Source organism: Protomyctophum bolini (genome assembly GCF_963924005.1).
Source record: "Protomyctophum bolini genome assembly, chromosome: 6".
Taxonomy (NCBI): domain Eukaryota; kingdom Metazoa; phylum Chordata; class Actinopteri; order Myctophiformes; family Myctophidae; genus Protomyctophum; species Protomyctophum bolini.
In genome coordinates, this window is record NC_137867.1 from 42,897,885 (window position 1) to 42,920,207 (window position 22,323).

At 40.9% G+C, this 22,323-nt stretch overlaps 3 protein-coding genes across 5 annotated transcripts; 2 read left to right on the top strand and 1 right to left on the bottom strand.

Moving 5' to 3' along the window:
- Positions 1-789: 789 nt before the first annotated feature.
- emb (embigin) lies at positions 790-5,767 on the top strand. The gene is made up of 8 exons (XM_080766593.1): positions 790-994; positions 2,013-2,084; positions 2,510-2,693; positions 2,931-3,013; positions 3,534-3,670; positions 3,954-4,230; positions 4,587-4,620; positions 4,732-5,767. The coding sequence occupies exons 1-8, from the start codon at positions 922-924 to the stop codon at positions 4,778-4,780; spliced, it is 909 nt and encodes a 302-aa protein (XP_080622719.1). The 5' UTR covers positions 790-921; the 3' UTR covers positions 4,781-5,767.
- A 137-nt stretch (positions 5,768-5,904) lies between these two features.
- mrps30 (mitochondrial ribosomal protein S30) lies at positions 5,905-15,677 on the bottom strand. Of its 2 annotated transcripts, XM_080766592.1 has the most exons (7): positions 15,174-15,677; positions 13,709-13,850; positions 12,963-13,108; positions 11,647-11,752; positions 8,191-8,367; positions 7,176-7,447; positions 5,905-6,832 (listed from the first exon to the last, which is right to left on the bottom strand). In XM_080766592.1, exons 1-6 carry the CDS (start codon positions 15,669-15,671, stop codon positions 7,188-7,190), a joined length of 1,329 nt encoding a protein of 442 aa, XP_080622718.1. In that variant the 5' UTR covers positions 15,672-15,677; the 3' UTR covers positions 5,905-6,832; positions 7,176-7,187. The 2 variants fall into 2 exon arrangements, with proteins under 2 accessions (XP_080622718.1, XP_080622717.1); XM_080766591.1 differs by having other exon boundaries at positions 5,905-7,447.
- Positions 15,678-17,784: 2,107 nt separating this feature from the next.
- Positions 17,785-22,255, top strand: hint2 (histidine triad nucleotide binding protein 2). Of its 2 annotated transcripts, none has more exons than XM_080765545.1 (5): positions 17,785-17,982; positions 19,429-19,566; positions 19,721-19,825; positions 20,240-20,312; positions 20,821-22,255. In XM_080765545.1, exons 1-5 carry the CDS (start codon positions 17,905-17,907, stop codon positions 20,910-20,912), a joined length of 486 nt encoding a protein of 161 aa, XP_080621671.1. In that variant the 5' UTR covers positions 17,785-17,904; the 3' UTR covers positions 20,913-22,255. The 2 variants fall into 2 exon arrangements, with proteins under 2 accessions (XP_080621671.1, XP_080621670.1); XM_080765544.1 differs by lacking the exon at positions 17,785-17,982 and adding an exon at positions 17,993-18,121.
- The last annotated feature ends 68 nt before the right edge of the window (positions 22,256-22,323 follow it).

Genomic DNA, 22,323 nt, shown 5'->3' on the forward strand with positions numbered 1-22,323 from the left:
GAATTGCGGAAATTGCGGAAATGGTAATTTGGAATTTGAAATAATTTGAAATGGAAATTGCGGTAATTGCGGACCCCCTGTTTTCATGATTCTGAATCCATTACAAGCATTAGTTTTGCACGAAAAACACACACTCCTTGGGCTAAAAACGGCCATAGCCGTTGTGGCCATAGCCATAAATATGATTTGGGCAAGTGCATATGGCCAAATTTAGCCCAAGGAGTGTTTTTGTGTAAAACGAATGCTTGGAATGGGTTCAGAATCATGGCACGTCATATGCTACATAAAGTATAATGAAATTTAGAACATTTGGCCTTATATTGGTTCTTATTTAATGGTACCCCACCTTTCAGCAGCTGTTAAAAATTCTCATAGGGTGGCTGAATAGAAACCAATGTGTGATATGTTAGTAGACACCTTTACAAACACATTGGTGTTTGTAAAGAAAATTCGTGGTAAGAAATGTATTCCCAGATTTTATTAATATTAATACATTCCTAAATATAATAAAAAAACACATATTTTGTTCCTCACAACTTTACGTTTAGCAAAGCGAATACACCATGAGCTTGCAGATCTGCCATTTTTGGAGTTCAAGTTCAGTTCAGTTGCAACTCGGATTTACTAAGAATAGAGAGGGTTTAAGTGGTTACAGTGACACAGGCTTTTGACAGGACACGAGCCACACGTACTGTTTGAATAATGGATGGGAGGAGGAGGAGGAGGAGGAGGAGGAGCAGAGCAGAGTGACTGCGTCACTGAATACTGCTGCTGGGCCAGTGGGGGGGTGCAGAGAGAAGGGGATCTGTTACGTATAGAGACCTCGGATGAACAAGCAACAGCAGCACCACCAAGGTTCCTGTACCTACTTTCTGTTTGAGAGAGAGAGAGAATAGGCGCGGAGAGCGGATTGAGAAAAGCATGTTGGCTTCATGGACCCGGCTCCCTTTTCAAGTCATCCTCCTCCTTCTGTCCTCCACAGGCATCAATACAAGTAAGTGTGTGTGTGCGTGCGTGTGCATGTGTGCGCGCACGTGTGTGTGTGTGTGTGTGTGTGTGTGTGTGTGTGTGTGTGTGTGTTCGCATTGTGTCCACCAGTTTCTGTGGCTTGTGAATTTGTGATGCAGAATCGTGTGACCTTGCAAACATTGGGAGAGGTCATGATATCCTTTTTTTTTATCTGTATGGGCTTGGGCAGAGTAGCATTCTGTACTAGCTCTGCTGTGGAGTGGGTGTTATTTTAACTCGGAGAGAGTACAAATGTAACCAAAGGGTTCATTTGGTTACACTCAGAGTTACAAATGGTTAAATTAACAATGAGGATTTTAGTGTTTGTCTCTAGAGTCACTGATGATGTAATTGGTAGTCAGGTTTCTAAACTGTCCATCCCTTTTTGTGTACAGAGTAGGCAGAAATGGTACAATGAGCATGGTACAATGACATTATGAAATGGTAAGGTACAATGAAATTATGAAATGGTACAATGAGCATTAGTGAGGACAAATCATATGAACAAGGTAGTATGAGAAACTTTTACTTTACATGATAATCTCCATTTTCTATGCTATATTAAACTCCAGCTTTAGTTACTTTGCACATTTTGAATATAAATCAAAGCATACATTAACTGATAAATTGATGTACTTATAGTCTTGGCATAATGTCATCAAAATCAGTCCCACCTACCAACATGAATGCATTACTCATTAACCAATCTGTATGGTAGAGTTATTGCAACCTAACTACATCTGCAGTGAGGTGGTTTCTCTGATCTTCCATTGAGGAATTTTGACCCTGGTGTCAAGTAGGACATCTTCTGTTGACAAGTAGATGTAGTATTGTCAAATACAAAGTTCACGGGCCCATATCTCACCCGGCCAACTGGGGATATCTTCTTGCATGGAAGAAGGGTAGAACCTGGGTTTTTGTTTTAATCTTGGGCATTAAGCTCCATTGGGAGAGGATTTGAAATGTACAGATTGCAGCTATAAATGTGCTCTGTCTCGTTCTAGAAGAGGCCCCTGAAACACCTGGCTCCCCAGTGGTCCCCGGCGAACCAGTCAGGAGGAGTGTGGTCTTAAAAGGTAAACAGACGTGGTGTTTGACGACCACAGCGATCTGTTAACTGTTAATCTGTGTGTGTGTGTGTGTGTGTGTGTGTGTGTGTGTGTGTGTGTCTAATCCCTATATTCCTTTATATTATAACACTACTAATGCCTACTCTGGTTTTCATGTGCAGTTGATTCAATAGATATTTACCAATTTCAAACTCCATGTTAATATCCACGTTAGACTTTTTGAAATTGCACATCCCTGGTGACTGATATTATCCTCCTAATGCATGGGGGCCACCAAAATTTGTAATGTTCTGAAAATGGAAAGAAAAAAAGTAACACAAAAGCCAGAGGATTTTCATTAATTCTGTTCATTAAAACTATGTTGTTGTGAAGGAACAAATGTGTTTTGAAATCCTTCCCTACCTCCCTGACCCAAACACTTCTAACCACAGGGAAAAGTCACGTTGAGTATGTTGAGGTGCTGAAACCCGTCACATATGAGCTACAGTGTACCTGGACCGGAACTGAAAGCAAATTACCAAACATCACTGGGTTTTGGAAAAGAAATGAGGGTGAAATTGAGAACAGCCACGTTGCGGTACCATTGGAAAATAACCAATACAACCTCAAAAGACAGTAAGTAGCCTACTGTATGGATCATTGACTCGTGCATCTATGCATGCCTCTGTTTTTGATGCCCGCACTTTTCGTTTTGGGAGATGTAGACCGTTATATATATATTTGATATTTGTGTTTGATCATATCACAGTGTAAAATCTATTTAAAGTCTTGTCTGATGAGTTCATATATACTCATATTTGTTCATACTGTACATGGAATTTCATTATTGAGTGATGCCATTTTAATTCACAGGTTCAGCATTGTTGGTGATGAAACCCTCGGAAATTACTCCTGTGTCTTTGATGGGGTGGCAAAAATAGACTTTATTTTCGCAGGTACAGTGTTTCACGCAGCTTTTATTCAAATACTATAACAAAGATATTGCTCTGAGCTTAGGAGGTATTACCCCCTAATATCCCAATATCTGAGGAACTATCACAGTTGAGTAGGTCTATTCTAGACATCCCATAGTCAAAATTTTGATTATATCTGTAGTAAAGAAAATAAAATGGTTGAAGGCGTGACACTGCATGGGCCTGGGCAATATAGACAAAATAAAAAAATCACATTTTTGACAAAATACCTCGATATAGTCGAGCCGAATATACATTTTGTTTTTCATTCTTCCAAAATCTTCAAAGAAAATAGACAATCTAAAAGCTTGTATGTACTATATCTGCTATTCTCACTATTTGTTTTACCAGGCTTAAATGGGTCAAACCAGGCAAAGTAATATTGATATGTCAAGAGCACAGCCTTCCTCTCCATGACACAATTCTGAGAAACCCTTACTGTAAGATACACCGTGCATCCTCTCACTCATTCTACTCATTTCCTCCGTTCTACTTCTACCAGTTCCGCAGATGGGCGAGGTCCACGACAAGCCCGTTGTCAGCTATGTGGGCGATTCAGTGGTTCTTACATGTAAAATGGAAGACACCAAACCAACGCCTGTGACCTGGCACTGGTATAAAACAAACGGAACGGACAAGGTGTGTGCGATACACTGTAGTCTTGTGTAATAGGCTACCTCCCAATGACTAAATAGCTTATGTATGAATTATATATGATTGTGCCTAAATGTTCATTCATCAGCCAACCTGGTGTCCCTATTTCAGGCATGTACTGTAATTACTATATGCACAAATTCTCAAAATATATTATAATCACATTTGTTTCATATTTTTTGTAATATGAAAATGTTATACATCTTAGGCCTATTATATTTTAAAATATACTGAAAATACTGAGTGGTTAATTGTGTGTTCACACCAGGCACTCATCAACAGCAGCCTGGAGCATCGCTACAAAATCACAAACGACCAAAAGAAGACCAAGCTGGTGGTGCTGGGCGTGGTGCAGAGTGACTCTGGCATGTACTACTGCGGTGCCGTCTATGAAGTGGGCACCAGCCTGAGCCACACGGAGATAAGGGTCATCAGCTTCATGGAGCCTCTCAAGCCCTTCATAGCCATCGTAATTGAGGTCATCATCCTCGTCGTCCTCATTCTGCTCTATGAGAAGAGTAGCAAGATAACGCCCGGGGACACAGGTACGTACTGTAGCTATGAACTTTAAAAATTAGTATAAAGACTCTTTTGTACATTTTCAAGTCAGAGATGATTAGTCCATATTTGCGAACGCAGTGAGCACTTACTATGAGACCTAGCAGATCATGTCTGTCTGTCTGTCTGTGTCTGTCTGTCTGTCTGTCTGTCCCGCTTTTGTGCCCATATATGGAGCTGAGTGATTTGTGTCACCATGACTCAGCCATAACCATATAAGGAGTCCCCAAAGCAGCTATACGTCCAAAACTCAAATATGTACGAGCTGCGTTCGCTTCCCGCGTTTGCGCGTCTTACTGGTTCTAATTGTCTAATTGTGTTCAACATTTTTTTTTATTCTCAGACGATGGGACAAACACTGAGCAAACTAACCAGCTGTAAGTAGTTGAATCTATTTAGATTCTTTCAGAGGCTCGATTAAATAACCCACTGTCTGTCTACAGTTTGCATCTGTTCATATGTTTTGTCTTTTTTAAATCTTTCTGCAGTACACAAGGAGAGAACAGTGAGACATCAATAAGACAACGGAAGGTTTGAAGCAGCGAAGATGACAGCTTCCATTCTCCAGATGATTCTCTGCATATTTCCTGCTCTGTGAAATTGGCCGATCAATGTTGTAATCGTGAGGAATGAGGATACACTGGTATTGATCTAATATAGCTACAATAATGTAGCAATACCTGTACATAACATTACTACACAATAGTAAGCCACTTAAGCCTATATATAGAATGACCTGCCTAGTTCTCCGATGTAAATGTACACTTAGGATTTAACTGATCAAAACATGTTCACCAAAAAGGAGGGCAACAATTTGCACTAGCAGCACCAAATATTAATCCGTTATTATCGACTCATCTTGGCATGTATGTTTTTCCACCACATTATATGCACAGACTCCACTATATGTCTTTCCATGGTGACTAAGAAGATTGTGTTTATTTCGTATGACGATCGAGGATAATGACAAAATCTAAACAAATAGTATGAACACAAACAGCTTAGTTTGCCTTCAGCCAATTGACAAACATCTGTGGAAAGACATTTGCTGATAAGTGTGGTTTAGTCACGAAACCATGTCACGCTTCCTGCCACAGTACCAAGATGCTGGATCTTAACTCAATCTCATTCTTCATTCAAAGCATTTGCTTGACAATACACATTATGATTTGTGTGCAGTGCCTTATTCTATGAAGGGGGGGGGAAGCCATCACACTATAAAGAAAAGTAACCTTTCTTTTATCCATGTCTAATGATTACCAACGTTGATGAAGTACATGCTTGAAGTAATGTCCTTAAACCCTATATTCATTCTTTGTTGTATGTCAGATAGCTGACATGTTGTGAGCTTGCAAATCTATTTTCACCCATTACGACATGCCCAGAATATGTCAAGTGGTTGACAATACGTCTTACAGGTCTACCTACTGTATTCACCTTTACATTCAGCACATATGTTTTACCTTCACTTAATAAATATATTAAGGCATGTGTGCAAACCCAAAAATTAAAACCTATATATATAACCACGTGTGTCAAAGAACTTTGTAAAAGGCCATTTTATGTGACAAGTGTGCCTCCTAGTGGATGAGTAGTCTATCTAAATCTAACAAACCCTACCAAAATATAGATTATGAATGATGTAGAATTTGTCAATATGATGAACGTTTAAAAATAATATTAATTTTATTTAACTCTGCATAAATATACATACACAATAGCAGTGATTCAAGTACAATAGATTGGCATACAGTAAGATCAGATGGTTCCATGTTCATAGTCATTACATTTATGCATTTACCGGTACTCTCTGCACTAGACAAGTCAAACACTTTGATGTAAAGTGAGTTTATTTAAACTGCATTATTTCTAATTTGTTATCATAAGTCACAGTAGGAAGTGATACAGTATTTTTGGTTCAAAGGTTATGTATTTTTGTATGTATTTTCTGTTTACCACTTTTGCTTTTGCAATGTTAACGTATGTTTTCTCATGCCAATAAAGCCCTTTGAATTGAAAATGTAATTGTACAAATAGAACCAAACAGACCCTTATGGATAAAACAAGAATTGATAACATAAATTAACTAGAACTGCACTCTGGCGAGTGCCTACTTGCTTGTTGCACACAAGTAGCCTACTAGTGCGCAAGCAGAGCGTGCATGTACTGGACGTATATGTCCATCAGTGTCGGGTAGATTAAAGGAAATGCCTATATGTAATTTGTAAGTTGATTAGCGGTATACTGTGGTTACTTTGCGTATGTATCGTAGCAGCATATGACGTCAGGGTAGAACTGGTATAACTAGCTCTCAATGATGACGTTATAAAGATGTGGATTAAAGGACCCGATGCCAGGGTGTAATTGGTTCACAAGTAGTCATTACTTCATACGCTGGCACGGTGCATACGCATCAAACATCACCCTGGACGAAAACTATTACTTGCGCGCTCTGCTTGCGCAAGTAATTACCAGCTGCTGCCTTATATCCCATGCCTGGGAGGTCGGCTAGAGGCAAAAAGTGTGTGGTTGCCTAGAGACGAGGCAGCCAATCAGGACGATAGGTTGACCAGCTGGCTCACACAGCAGCTGGTAAAAAAAAAAGAATGACCCTAACCATGAACAGATTGGACAAATAATGGGTAATGTATGATCATCAAAAACGTCTTTATTTTTACGTCGCTGCTTTCTTTAGTCTAAGCTCTGCTAGCAGCATCAAACTTGTCACTTGTATATAAATAACTAGAGATTTACTGCTTTAACACCCACTCCTGTAAAATGATGACAAACAGCATGATTCCACCTTTACAGGTCAATTTGGCTCCATGATTTGTACAGTCTCAGGGGTTAACATTATCGGGATTCTGGTGCATATCAAACAGGGAGTCCTTGAAATTAAACAGAAACCAGTGCCTTAGGAGGAAGAACTTACATGGAAGATGGGTTATGGTTTGTTCATGAGGAACTGGACTAGGAGTTTGAGGACGCTGTCGTCCAGGCCCACCACTGCTCCGTCTTCAATCCCCTCGTACAGACGCATGCTCTCCGTGCCCCAGAACAGGTTCTTCCTGGGGTTGTCTGAGTCTGTCTCTACGGACAGGGCCAGAGTGTTGAGCTGGTAGCAGAAGAAGGATAAGTACTGGCCGTCTGTGATGACGGCCTGGGACGTGAACGGCCTGCTCACGTCCGCCCAGTTCCAGAACCCTGCAGATATAAGAGTTGGATTAAGTCTGGGGCTGGGGAGATATGGATTTTTTCTTCACCGCAGAAATAAATCACTGTTTACCGACGGTATGGCGGATTTGAGCGATACCTCAAAAAAGGTGTTTTGAATGAAAAATATAATTGTCATAATAATACACGGTGGCGCTGTAAGCGGCCTGCTCAGTCCTCATGCATTGAAGGAAGCATGAGCTCAGTTCGGGACTCTCCGCAGGTTGGCAAAGGGAGAGTAGTGCACAGAATTACAGCGTAGGCAATTGGCACAGGGTGAAAAATGGGTTACAAAATCATGGGATAAAATAAAATAAAAACATAATTGCGGTTATTAACTCGAATCGTGGTATGGCTGTTATTGCACGCAGCCCTAATTACGTTGTCAACGGTTCCCCACTCCTCCGTGCTATGGAGGGACCCTGAAATGGCCATAGTAGTCACTGGCTACAGAAATAATTGTTATAGAATTAAAATCAGACTAACCCCATTAACCCTATTTTATGTCTATTTTTGAAAAACTGTGAAAACTGAAAATTTGTGAACATCTAAAAAATGATTGTGGAGGTCCCTGGCTGGCACAATGTTTTTTCAGACAGGGGTTCACGGCCAAGTAAATATAATTTGGGTATCCTTGAAATGACAATGTTTGAGAACCACTGACTTAAAGGGGAAAAAAACGAATTTGCACAATTAGCTGTGCATCTGCTGCGATCTCTGCCGTGACAACCTACCTTGGTACATGGCCTGAGCCGCTGTCCATGCAAAGAGACTGGCCATGCCATTGGCCCTGAGGAAGGTCTCCACCTGGTCTGCTTCGTGACGTTTGGCCATTCTGTCCCGGTGGTAGCGATCAGGGACGAGGTGGAACTGTGTGTGGCCATAACATGCTGGGTCTGGTAGCTTGGCACCTGGGACAGAGAAATGTTGAGACACACACACAGATATAAAATAAATAGATGCCTCATTGGCTGCTGCATCGTTGGAGCGATGTGTGTTGAAGGAGGGGCGGAAGAATTTACACTGCAGGGAGAGGAAGTACGCCGGAAGAGTGAAAGGTACGTTACGTCACGCTGCCACTCAAGTGATTACTGGCCAATCACGGCACATCTTTTCCGGGACTTACAGACCCGAACATGCGCTCTGTGACGCACGCTCATTCTTCCGCAGGGCTTCGCAAGGAATCTCGGGAAAGTTTTGCCCTCCCTTGAGCACATACGCTCCAGAGCCGGAAAGGGCGTCCATGTTTATATGTCTATGGACACACACACACACACACCTTAGTGCGGTTTACACAGCCAGTGTGAAGACAAACGCAGCAAATTAAATATGAAAGAATGATGCAAGTTCTCCGTCCATTTGCATCGAGTCTACCGAAGTAGAGGTGTGAATACGACCTTAGACTGGTCTGGCTGTCTGCACTGGCTCACTGACTATTACATGGCCCAGTTGTGAAAGGAGTCTCCTTTATTTTAGGGCAAGCGCAGGCCACAATTTGCATCTCTAGATTTGTTTTATAATGGGATGAATCTAGAGTTGCAATACCCTCCATTGACTCCCCATTCATCCAATTTGCGTTTGCGATCTGCTTGTATTAAACAACGTTAAACACACCAACATTGCAGCTCTGAGCCAAGCTTGAATTATCCTCTTTCAATCTGCCGAGCTTTTGTTTCATAAAAATCCACCGTAGACATGTTATGAGCTACTTTCTGTCAAGAAATTCTGTGCAGGTGATTTTTCTAAGTGTTGGAGTTTGGAAGCACTCGTCGAAGTCACTGAACGGCCCTGCGTACCACCCATTTCACACATAATGCAGGAGGCAGCAGCACGACCCGTTAATAAAAACGAGTGCTTCCAAACTCCAACACTTAGAAAAAGAATCACCTGCACAGAATTTCTTGACAGAAAGTAGCCTGATGTCTACGGTGGATTTTTATGAAACAAAAGCTCGGCAGATTGAAAGAGGATAATTAAAGCTTGACCTAGAGCTGCAATGTTGGTGAGTTTATCTGATCTGCTTGTTTAATACAAGCAGATCGCAAACGCAAATTGGATGAATGGGGAGTCAATGGAGGGTATTGCATGCAACTATAGATTCATCCCCATTATAAAACAATCTAGAGTTTATCCACAGATAAATAGTGAAAATAGACAAACTACAAGTTGATCAGCTATTTTCACGATGTTTGTCTCTTTGATTACGTAATATTTAACAATTTGGTATTACAAAGGTCCTTAACCCATTTAGGCCTGACGTCGAAATTTAAAGAAATGTCTTCTAAATCATGACAATTTTCTTTTTCTTAAATAGCAGACCTACAAGTTTATAGCGCGCCACTCGGTGGTTCCAGCTCAAAATGGTTTAAATTGACACTTTAGAAATGTGCAGATAGCCAGATACCCTGATTATACTACATGTTGGTTTGTTTACTGTTGAGTGAGATGAGAATGTTGCAAATTAAGCTAAACATCTGGGTACCCCAGTGTGGGAACCACTGTTTTAGGGAATGCAGAGAGGAGAGAAAGAGAAAACTGACCACGACTGGCTTGGTATGGAGGGCTCTCAGAGTCCAACAAGGCTAAGCTGTGGAGGGTAACCCTTGGTATGGAGGGCTCTCAGAGTCCAACAAGGCTAAACTGCAGAGGGTAACCCTTGGTATGGAGGGCTCTCAGAGTCCAACAAGGCTAAGCTGTGGAGGGTAACCCTTGGTATGGAGGGCTCTCAGAGTCCAACAAGGCTAAACTGAGGAGGGTAACCCTTGGTATGGAGGGCTCTCAGAGTCCAACAAGGCTAAACTGAGGAGGGTAACCCTTGGTATGGAGGGCTCTCAGAGTCCAACAAGGCTAAACTGCAGAGGGTAACCCTTGGTATGGAGGGCTCTCAGAGTCCAACAAGGCTAAACTGAGGAGGGTAACCCTTGGTATGGAGGGCTCTCAGAGTCCAACAAGGCTAAACTGAGGAGGGTAACCCTTGGTATGGAGGGCTCTCAGAGTCCAACAAGGCTAAGCTGCAGAGGGTAACCCACATGGGGTCTAAACTCTGTGGGATGCAGTGCTCTGCCCTTCAGCATCTCTACGACCAGAGGACAGTGAAGAAAGCAGGAAAGATCGCGAGAGACACAACTCATAAGTCATAACCTCAGCACCTGCTTCAAGGTCCTGCCCTCAGAGACACAACTCATAACCTCAGCACCTGCTTCAAGGTCTCAGAGACCCAACTCATAACCTCAGCACCTGCTTCAAGGTCCTGCCCTCAGAGACACAACTCATAACCTCAGCACCTGCTTCAAGGTCTCAGAGACCCAACTCATAACCTCAGCACCTGCTTCAAGGTCACAGAGACACAACTCATAACCTCAGCACCTGCTTCAAGGTCTCAGAGACCCAACTCATAACCTCAGCACCTGCTTCAAGGTCACAGAGACACAATGCATAACCTCAGCACCTGCTTCAAGGTCACAGAGACACAACTCATAACCTCAGCACCTGCTTCAAGGTCACAGAGACACAACTCATAACCTCAGCACCTGCTTCAAGGTCACAGAGACACAACTCATAACCTCAGCACCTGCTTCAAGGTCCTGCCCTCGGGTAGGAGATACACGGCATGGAGATTCTAGAAGGCAAAGGGCAGTGCCAGTTTCATCCCCTCTGCCATTAGGCTCCGTACCAAACACAAACCCCCAATTCACCTCAACTGGACCTGCTTGCCAGTGCCCCCGGCGCGCGCATGTACACACACACACACACACACACACACACACACACACACACACACACACACACACACACACACACACACACACACACACACACACACACACACACACACACACACACACACACACACACACACACACACACACACACACACACACACACACACACACACACACACACACACACACACACACACACACACACACACCACACACACAAAATGAGTGTTTCATGCTTTCTTTTAAATAGCTTTTTTTTTTAAATAATTATTTTACTAGTACTTTGCTGGGTGTTTTATTGTATTTGTATAATTATTCATTGTCCTGAATGTATGCATTGACCTGAGCAAAACAATTTTCCCTTGTGGATAATAAAGACATCTAATCTAATCTATACTACTATGAATTTGACATGAACAATGTGATGATGAGTAACATAAATCAGACTTCTGCAGGATGCTGCATTACCTGTAAAGATGTTATTGTCGTATTGGCGCCTGAACAACGGCAACCTGTCAGGAGGCAGGCTGATCACTGGAACTTCAGCTGTGTAGGAATCCTCCAGGGGGGTGAACTAAAACATACAGTGCATGAGATCAGATCGTTACACAGTACACACAGCGATCTGAATGCTTCACTGTTTTTGCTCCTCCATGGTGTAAACAAAACGTAAAATCAATAGCAATCCATTATGCATTTTAAACTGAACTTTATGTATTTTTCTAATTTAAATTGTCCCCTAATCCGACACCCATAAATACTACCCAATATTCCGACCATTCATTACAATTATGTTCGACAGGGACGGCTCCAGGGTGGGGAAAGGGGGTGCTTTAGCCCCCTCTGGTGGAAGCTTAGCCCCCCCCAAGCCTTAGAAATAAGAGTGCGGGATACAGGCCCCAAATTGGCCCTGATAACCAGTTATTCAACACAGAGCACACTAGCCAACAGAATAAAAAGGAATTTTGAGAACCGAACGGACGATCTTCTAAAAGATTATAAAATTATATCGGCCTACAGAAAAAATAAAAACCTTAAAGATTATCTAGTACACAGCAAGCTAAAAGAAATCAACACACCAGCACGCCAGGGACCAGAATACTTCAAACCCAAACAATTAGTAAAAAATAGAACCACAAAACGCATCTTAGAGATTAAACAACAAATAACAGCCAGAACCAGCAACTGCATTTACTTAATCACATGTGAAAAATGTGGTTTACAATATGTCGGAGAGACAGGTAAAACAATAGGTACTAGGCTGGGACGACACAGATACAATATTAACAATGCCAAAAAGACAACCACAAGATTTGTGCAACATTTCATGGCTCACGGCATTGAAGCTCTAAAATGCGCTGGACTTCAACACAATCCTAACTGGACAGTAGGACAAAGACGTTTTAATGAAAAACAGTGGATTAAGAACCTCAACACTGATTTTCCTGGAGGCTTAAACATGCCTAAAATCAGATCTTGAACACTATAAAACTTAAACTCAGGATTAAACTGGAGAAATCTAAAAGTGATTGGATCAGACTTCCTTCGGATACATGGCGAATGCATTTATTCCTTGCATTGTGCACTGAAGTTTTTTAATTCCCCCCCAAGCCCCCCTCAAAACCAGCCCATTTGACTGACTTCTATGTAAACCAAGATTCACTAGCCTCCCCCCCCCCCCCCCCCCCTCTAAATAGCCAGCACCCCCATAGCACCCCCAGTGACAATTTTCTGGAGCCGTCGCTGGTTATTGCTCGACTTATTGACTATTATTGCTAACTTACCTGTGGCAGTTGTTGGGTTATCCTAATTTGACACTGTGGTTTATCATCAATCTGGAACCGGGTTGTCTCTATTCTGCCTCTCCGATGGCCTTGAGGGATTGTCCTTTGCCCTCTCATCCAATAGAAATTCACTTGAGGGCTAACATCTAAAAAAAAATAAAGCAGCATTAGGACGATAATAAAACGAAAATTAAACAATAATATTCATAGTAAATCAATTTGTTAATTTAACTAAAATATTGTAAAGCCGCAGTTAAAGTGATGTTTTTATTTTCAAAGGTATTGTTTTGATTGGTTAAAAAAGCTCTATAAAGAGGGTTTGTCAGCCAAGTCTATGGACTTTAATGTTTGTAGAGGGAAGTTATGATGTAATTTGTTTGCCAGCCAAGTCTATGGACTTGAATGTTTGCTTAGGGCAGTAAATGACAATGTAAGACATCATCTGGCTGATAAATACCATATAAATACACTTCACACGAGTGTGATTTTTAGTGTCCAGTTGGTTCAAACTTTGTCTGCTCATTTTGTGTTATCACTTCCAATTCCCTATCCTGAATGAGAGTTCTGTCTGGATTTTAAAAAAAACATTCTCCCGACCTGAAAATGTATTTTCTGTTCACCAAAGAGCTGGAGACACCAGGGAGAACCCTGGTACTACTGACCCGCCAGGGGTATAGAGCCATTCAACTCCATGCCCCTTTATCTTACACCCCCATGAACCCTAAGGGTTTGACTGTATTGTATACCTAAACATGAATGCAGGAACACTGGGTTGCGTTTCATCAGCATATTGGTGAGTCCAGACACCAGATTCCGCAGGAAGGGGGCCGCAGAGAGCTCCTGATGTCTATGCAGGAAAGATCTGCCTTTCTTCATGTGCCAGTGCTCCTGTAAGTAGGCATAATCAAATAAAGCAATCATCTTACACTTTATCGGTCTTAAAAATCATGCAATATCTGTATTGAAACGATGACTAAATGTATTGGTTATATTCCTGTGCTTTCTGGAGAAGCTTTCAAAAAAGGGTCAACACGTTGAAAAATGTTAAGCAAAAACAATACATGTAGGCCTAAGTTGAACCAATATGTGCATCGGTAGACCTAATAAATCTGATATCAATCACACTGATAAAATCACTGTTTGTTGCTACAATTAAAATTGTGAACCCATATTCAGGTATTTGGCATAATAATTGAGATATGAGAATTGAGAACCCTGTGTTAATTTGAACAGTAATTACCAGGGCCGGTTCTAGGCATAGGCGAACTAGGCGGTCGCCTAGGGCCTCAACCACTGAGGGGGCCTCGTCACAGGGAGAAGATTTTTTTTTTTCATGTATCCCTTACATGGGCTACTGGCCACATGTGGCCCCCACCTAGCTTCTTAATTTTGATCTCAAAGTGCACCAGATTGAAGCATTTTCATGGCAAATTTACAATTTTTATCCGGCGTGGCAAAGCAGGAGGGGGGGGGGGCTCTGTATAATATGTTGCCTAAGGCCTCAAAAGGCCTAGAACCGGCACTGATGGTCGGGGGGGTAGGACCAAGGGATTTGGGATTTGTTTATAAACATTTTGGTATTTGTTTATAAACATTTGTGATTTGTTTATAAACATTTGTGATTTATTTATAAACATTTGGGGATTTGTTTATAAACATTTGGGATTTGTTTACAAACATTTGGGATTTGTTTATAAACATTTGGGATTTGTAAGTCTCATGGGGGGGGTAGGACCACTACCAGTTGACCTGTAGTAAGTCTCATGGTCGGGGGGGTAGGACCAAGGGATTTGGGATTTGTTTATAAACATTTTGGTATTTGTTTATAAACATTTGTGATTTGTTTATAAACATTTGTGATTTGTTTATAAACATTTTGGGCTCTGTATAATATGTTGCCTAGGGCCTCAAAAGGCCTAGAACCGGCACTGGTAATTACATCTGGGACCTTAGTGTCAACCCCTGGCGACCCTGCAGCAAACATGTATTGCAATATTGGTATCAGTCAATTATGCCTGAAGATTCAGAAGGTCCGGAGGGACCGAAACGTTGTATTATTAAAAAGAAAATACTCATGACATGTACCGAGCAAATACAGTGTGGCTGTGCGGCCCGGGTGTATTCAATTCCATTCATATCAGTCAATTTTACCACGCAAATGATCACAGTATTATATCTGTAAAATGTCAATAGCCTACTGTGCATCCCTACCTGTAAGAGTGCATGTGTGACATAGGACCTGACATCATCCAGCAGCAGTGCCTCCTCTTCTCCGCCGGGCGGGGATGATGACGCTCTTTGATGTTCAAGCGGAGGAGAGTGCTCCTCCGTGAAGGTGGAGGTCCCCTCCTCCTGACCATAGTGGAACAGCTGCGGCAGGCCGGGGAGACACGCCGTCTTGGTTAAGTGCTGGTACCATGTGTCCGCGTTGCGGGCGAACGTCTGCGGGTAAACCACGTACTTCATCCGCTGAATGCGGGTGAGCAGCCCGAGTCTGTCCTGCACGCTGGCGGCACGCACCTTCTCCACATGCTCCTCCGTCTGCCGCCGGCGCGCCGACTTGCTTTTGGCCGTGAGAGATGCGACTATGGGCGGATACACCGCCTGCCGGACCACCGGCGGGGTCGCCTCGGCGGTGTGGACGAGCCTCCTGAACGGGCTGTTTTTGTTAAGCGCCTGCAAGGGCAAGCTGGCGGTGCGGGTCGCCATGTTGGTTATTTTTTTCTGTATTATGGGTCAGCTGACGTGCTTCTTCTTTTAGTTTTATGGCAGTTTGTTGTAACCATTGCTTTGAGGTGCATACTGCCACCTACTGTATCGGAGTGTGTCTTGTATGATTCCCTGTATTATTTCCATATAAACTATGATTATTTCCATATAAACTATGATTATTTCACATCAAAACAATTGTGAAATACTAATAGAAGAAAGGAAAAGGGTAGTGGTTGACTGCGACCAGGACAGTGGTATCCGAGTAGAACTTAAACCTGGGTATTTAAGATAGTTAGATAGCTCGTGTCATCCTGACATGTGATGATGATATCCATATGGATTCCCATGGTCAGCCATGATGTCCAAATATAGAGACCATGTCAGACCTGGATGTGATAGTCGGCTCCATATATGAGGTTCTGGGTGGTCAGTCATAACTGTAGTTTCTGTACTTTCCTTGCAATCTGTAAAGTATTCAATTAATCAATAAAAGTTTATAGATCCATATGGTGTCCTTGATGTGGACCAACTAACAGCAATAACCGTAACATGACTGACTCACTCAAACTTAGTTTATACTTAACTTCTTTGACGTATGATGATAAGATTTAAGGCTCATTCATAGTCTGGATTTTCGCCCTTCTCTCTGTTTTTACTCACCACCGATCAACGTTATTTCAGCTCCGGTGGTCACCTCACCACCGACCCAGACTATGAATGAGTCTTATAAAGAGCACCCCTCACTTCACACAAGTGTGATTTATTAGTTTTTTTAGTTTTGTAAAATGAAAAAAAAAAAAACACTCATTGGGCTAAAACGGCCATGCCCACTTGCCCAATTCAGCTGACATCATCACATTTGTGATGACGGCAATAGCCGTCACCAGTGGTGGACAGGTTTCTAACTTTCTGAATTGCCCACAGCCCTCCCATGAGACAGACGTAGAAAGAAATTGTGCTATTTTATCATGATCACTACTAGTGATGACCAATTATAACAAGATTCCTTTACAGGATCTCCTCACTGGTCAACAAAAACACCTTGAAGACCTTAACAGGGGCCCTCGTACAAGGCTTCTTCGACTATGCATGCACCTCTTGGTACCACAGCACCTCAAAGGCCCTTAAAACAAGACTCCAGACCTCCCAAAACAAACTGGTCAGGCTCCTAATTGGCCTCACCCCCCGAACCCACCTCACCCCTGCCCACTTTGACAGGCTGGAATGGCTTAGGGTCGACGACAGAGTACAGCATCTTGCAATGGGTCTGGTCCAAAAGATTCGATACACCACCAAGATACCCATGTACCTGTCTAAATACTTCCTTAATGTTAACCAAGTCCAACACCAGAGGGAGTGCAACAAACCATGTAGGGCCTACAACCCAGATTCGGCACAAACAAGGGACTAAATTATTTTCGCTCCTATGCCACCAAAATGTGGAACACCCTACCAAAAGTCATTAAGACATGTGAATCCCTTGACTCCTTCAAAACCGCTCTCAAAGGGCACCTACGGACGGCTGCAATTTGAAACTGCATGGCCCCCAAAAATCGGAATCCCTCCCCCCTTTTCCCCCCCTCTCTGAGTGTAGGCTATATGTTTATTTTCCCTTTTTACCTCCTTGAATTCCTGTTTTGTTCTGTTCTTTGGCTATATAGAAGTGTCTATTTGTACGTCTCTAAATGTTTTGATGAATTGAACAAGGTGGAATGCTTTATTGGGTCGTCCACTCACAGTTAAACAGTCTTTGTATTGAGTTGTGCTTGAAATGTACTGTAATTCTGCAAACTGTTAATAAATATTTCAATCAATCAATCAATCAAAAGATAGGTTGAAAAGTGTTGGAGTGGTCCTTTAATACTAATCGTGATCATTATTATAATTATAATTATAATAATAATTATTATTATAGGCCTAATACCTTTTTAACGTATTCTTATCTGAACATTTTTTGGACTGGTGCTCTCGGTCCTTCCGGTTGGACGTCACCAGATTTAGGGGAAGCGCACGTTTTGTTTCTTGAAACAGCCCGGAGTGCGGGGTTTTCATCTTTGGACCATGATAAAACCAGATACACCCCGCACACACGCACGGGAGTAGAAATTAAACGAAGTAAACACCCCATTTTCTTCAAGACAACTGTGACTTCTGGTTTTGCTTTACAGTAGAGTTTGCAGTCAAGACTTTATATATATCCATGTTTCAGTAGTATGTTTGCAGTAGCATAATGATTCCTCGTGTAATTCCACGGACGCAGTTCTTCAGGACCAGCTGTGTGTTTGTCCGTCGTGCACGTGGAGCAGAGGTACCGGTCCAACCGTAACCTAAACTGTACTGTACTGATGTGTTCCTTTTTAATAACAATAGTACCGGTAATACACCTGCTGTTTTCATGGACTGGCGCTGAACACTGTAACCCCTGGTCGCGTGGATCAGTCATACAGGTATACCGTATACAAGTCTGTGTTGTTGTCCACCAGACCACCACAAAGTGCAAGTTTGAACAATGTTGTGAAAAGTGGTAAGATCTGCAGAATGACTCGCTCTCTGCATAAAAAAAGGATTGGTTAATTGATGTATTAACGGTTTGCAGAATTACAGTACATTTCAAGTACAACTCAATACAAAAACGGTTAACAGTGAGTGGACGACACCATAAATCATTTACACTTGTTTACAATAGGGCCCACCAAGACTCCTTTAGACCGATACGTCGACGACTTAAGAAAATATAATTTATTTGTAGATGCTCATAATAAAGTGGTCTGTGCTAGTGTGCTCATAGTAAACTATAGTTTCGGTCCGGTATGGGAACTTCGTCAGAAAAAACAAGTTGTTGATTGTTGGCCAGAACGTTCCTGTGGCAGATTCGTCTGGTTTGTGGTTTCCAGGCTACTCTCATAGAGCTCCAAATCAACTCAGCTCAGGTGCTGTGAATTAGCCTAGTTGATCACCAATGCAATGGTCGAGCGTGGTCTGCGTGGACATGAATAAATCTGTACATTTGAATTGAAATCAATTTTTTTGAACAAACAGTTTATCATCATCATCTAAGATAATCAAAGTACATATTAGTTATTCAATACAGACTGATCTGATATTAAACTAACTGGTATAAAGCATCAAAATATGCTGATGTACCAAAAATAAAGGACCCATTACTATGCAGAATGGCTAATCAGAATAACGTTACTGAATTAAAAGGATTGATTCATGTGTTCATCACTTTAATATTGAATCGAATTACAGTTTATTTCTATGGCTGAGGCCTGAGTAGCACCTGCTGAACAAAAAAGTATGATATGATATGATATTGTACCATAATATCTTTGTTCTATCTATGTTTGATATTAATTTGTCTGAATCTGCAAAGTAATAACTTGTAATAAATATGGTCGAGTAAAAAGTACAATATTTTAATCTGTAATGTAGTGGAGTAAAACTTTAAAGCAGGCATCACTGGATTGATGTAGCTTTCCATTTGTATTTTTAATCAACTCAAATGTTCCACAGAGTAATTGTATTATCTGCAGCTGTTTGGTCTTGTGGCCATAAGGACTCTGTTGTTGTTACCAGTCTAAGTGCCCTTATTTTATTATATTGTATTTATATGTATGTACTGTATGTTTTTTTTGAAGTAATTTTGTATTGTCTGATGTATCATGTATTGTTCTGTTGTATTGTCTGTTTGTACAAAAAAAAAGAAAAATGCAATAAATATATTGTTTAAAAAAAGAAAAATGTTCCACAGAGACAGTTTTGCACCAAAAGTGAGGAGGTGCGCCTGGCAGAAGAGGCAAGTAAGAAGTATGGGTCCCCAGCTCCGACCATATTTTCCAAAATAATTGACAAAAGTATTCCCGCAAACATCATTTATGAGGATGACAAGGTAAGCAGAATAGCAGTAAGCATCAAAAACATATTAATATGCACTTTTCCCCCCTTTTTTTATTATTATCAATGTGTTCCCATGTGGAGTATCAATAGTCATCAATACTTGCATGTTTTATGAAAGTTAATTGCTTCTGCTTTGTGTTTATCAGTGTTTGGCTTTCAGAGATGTCAACGCCCAAGCACCTGTCCATTTCCTTGTCATCCCAAGGGTTCCTATTCCAAGAATTAGTGAGGCTAAAGATGATGATGCAGAGGTTATTATTATCATCATCATTATTATTTATTTATGTGTTTATATTTTAACCCATTGCGGGAACACCTTTTGGTGTTTTAAAGCATTATGTTATACTTTAGAAAAATAGCAGATCTACAAGTTCATAGCGTGGCACCGAGTGCCGTGCTATGAACTTGTAGGTCTGCTATTTTTGAAAAATCGTGAAAATGTGCTTCAAATCTTTGAATATATATATTATTACAGAATGAACATTTTAACTAAAATCTTTGCTTCTTTCGACATCAGGCCTAAATGGGTTAAATACAACTTTTTCTTATTATTATTTATTTACCCTATTGATCACTGTCCTCATTTTAATTTGAATATTTACTATGCAATGCAGACCTATATAACCTAATAACATATTATTATTATTCTTTTTCTCAACCATTAGCTCTTAGGACACCTCCTTGTTGTTGCCAAAAATGTAGCCAAGAAAGAATCTTTAGAAGATGGCTACAGAATGGGTAAGTTGGTGTGTGTGTGTGTGTGTGTGTGTGTGTGTGTGTGTGTGTGTGTGTGACTGGAGAGGGAACTGTTAAAATAAAAACAATAATCAGGTTTTTACAGTTTACAGACATTAATGTGAATATAAATTCACATTGTATTATATCTTTTTTTGTATTCACTGTTATGATTACATTCACACACAACGTGAATTTCTGTGGCAATAAAGCATCCACATCTTTATTGGGAACAAGGTTGATTTTCTTTTTAGATTCCACATCGTGAATAATGTGTATGATTTAATTATTCATAAATTATTTTGATGGGAAATATTTGGCATTTTTGTATTGTTTATTCGAATCGTCACCCATAAGGCCTTGAAAATACTATATGAATTGAACGAAATGGTCAATTTAATTTTCTATTTATTGCACTCTCAAGGATTTGTTGACGGTTAACACATAGGCTACCACAGTTAACACTAAAACATTTACTGTGTAACATGGGTGTTTTTGTTGTGCTCTGCAGTGATCAATGATGGAAAGCATGGTGCCCAGTCTGTGTACCACCTTCACATCCATGTCATGGGAGGCAGGCAGATGACATGGCCTCCAGGATAATTACCTCCATGTCTGTGAGTGTATGTAGAGACACTGAATCTGCTCTGTTCTCTGTCTATGCATACTGTAGTTTACTCTGCAACATTACATATATTGTTATTTGTGTACCGGTATATGAATTATTCATGTAAAGATTGATTGCTTTCTTGTTGGTGTGGTAAAGTTGTCACACTGTCACATGTATTAACTTAAATTTGTTCACCCGAATCACTGCGATGAAAATCCAGTTGATGAAATCTTTCCCATGAATGCAGAAATATTACCAAAAGTCCAGGTGTAATAACCACACGTGTCTTAGTATTGTCAACAAAACAAATGAAAAAATATTATGAAAACTTAATGTATGTGCTCCAACCATTTTCCATCAGAACATGCATTAATTCATTAATTAATTAACCCATTCCTGTGTTTAAAGTTAATTTATGATGAAACATACCAATAGACCACTGAAGACCTGACATCGCACACACCATACACCATGGTGTGTGCCCATTGCTTGTTGTCTTGATGGAGCATGACATATTTTAGTGGCGATATTGATCTCAGACCCGGAAGTGTAGTTTCAAGACTTTTATCTCAGCATTAATTAAATCTTCTCCAGAAACAGGCCGTATCAAATATTAATGAATATCATAAACGATGCAGAGCCACCCCCCTGACAGAAAAGCCCGGATGATTTGTTTATTTTTGGAATAGAGCTTATATGAGGTGATCTAAGACTTCCCTGTGGGGATTCGTTTTCAACACAAGAAATAACCCCATGAACCAGTGGAATAGCACGCTCTAGTGGCACTGATGTCAGACTTCAGTGCTCCATGGCAGCCTAAAGAGCCATCCTGAAAGGGTTAATATTTCTGCATATTTGACTCTGATTTCAGAGCATTCTGATATCTGTTAGTTTGCTAATATAATTTTCCAATTTCTTCTTTTGAAATGCATTCAAATGAATGTTAACTCATCCCATGTGTAATCATGTCCTTGTTTTGATTTGCTAATATCATTTTCCAATTTCGTCTTTTAAAATGCATTCAAATTAATGTTAACTCATCCCATGTGTAAACATGATTATAATCTTGTTTTGTTACACGTAGATGCATGACCCTAGTCCAGAGTAGGCGGTCAAAGAAGGCACAACTATATGACTACATCCGACCATCATTTTTATCATTAAAAAAAAACCAGGCTTGTCATTTTTTACTTAGAGTTGGTGCATTCTCACCTCTCACCCAGAGTGGCCAGTCAGATTCCGGGGTGGCAAAGGTCACCCCAGACCAGCCCCTGGTCACACCGCTGACTGCATGTCATCAAAAGTATTTTTAGTGAATTGTCCTACCCATTAAAAAATACTACTGTCAATTTAACTGAGAATATATTACAAATTAAATTGAACAAAATAGACCCTACAGTTCAT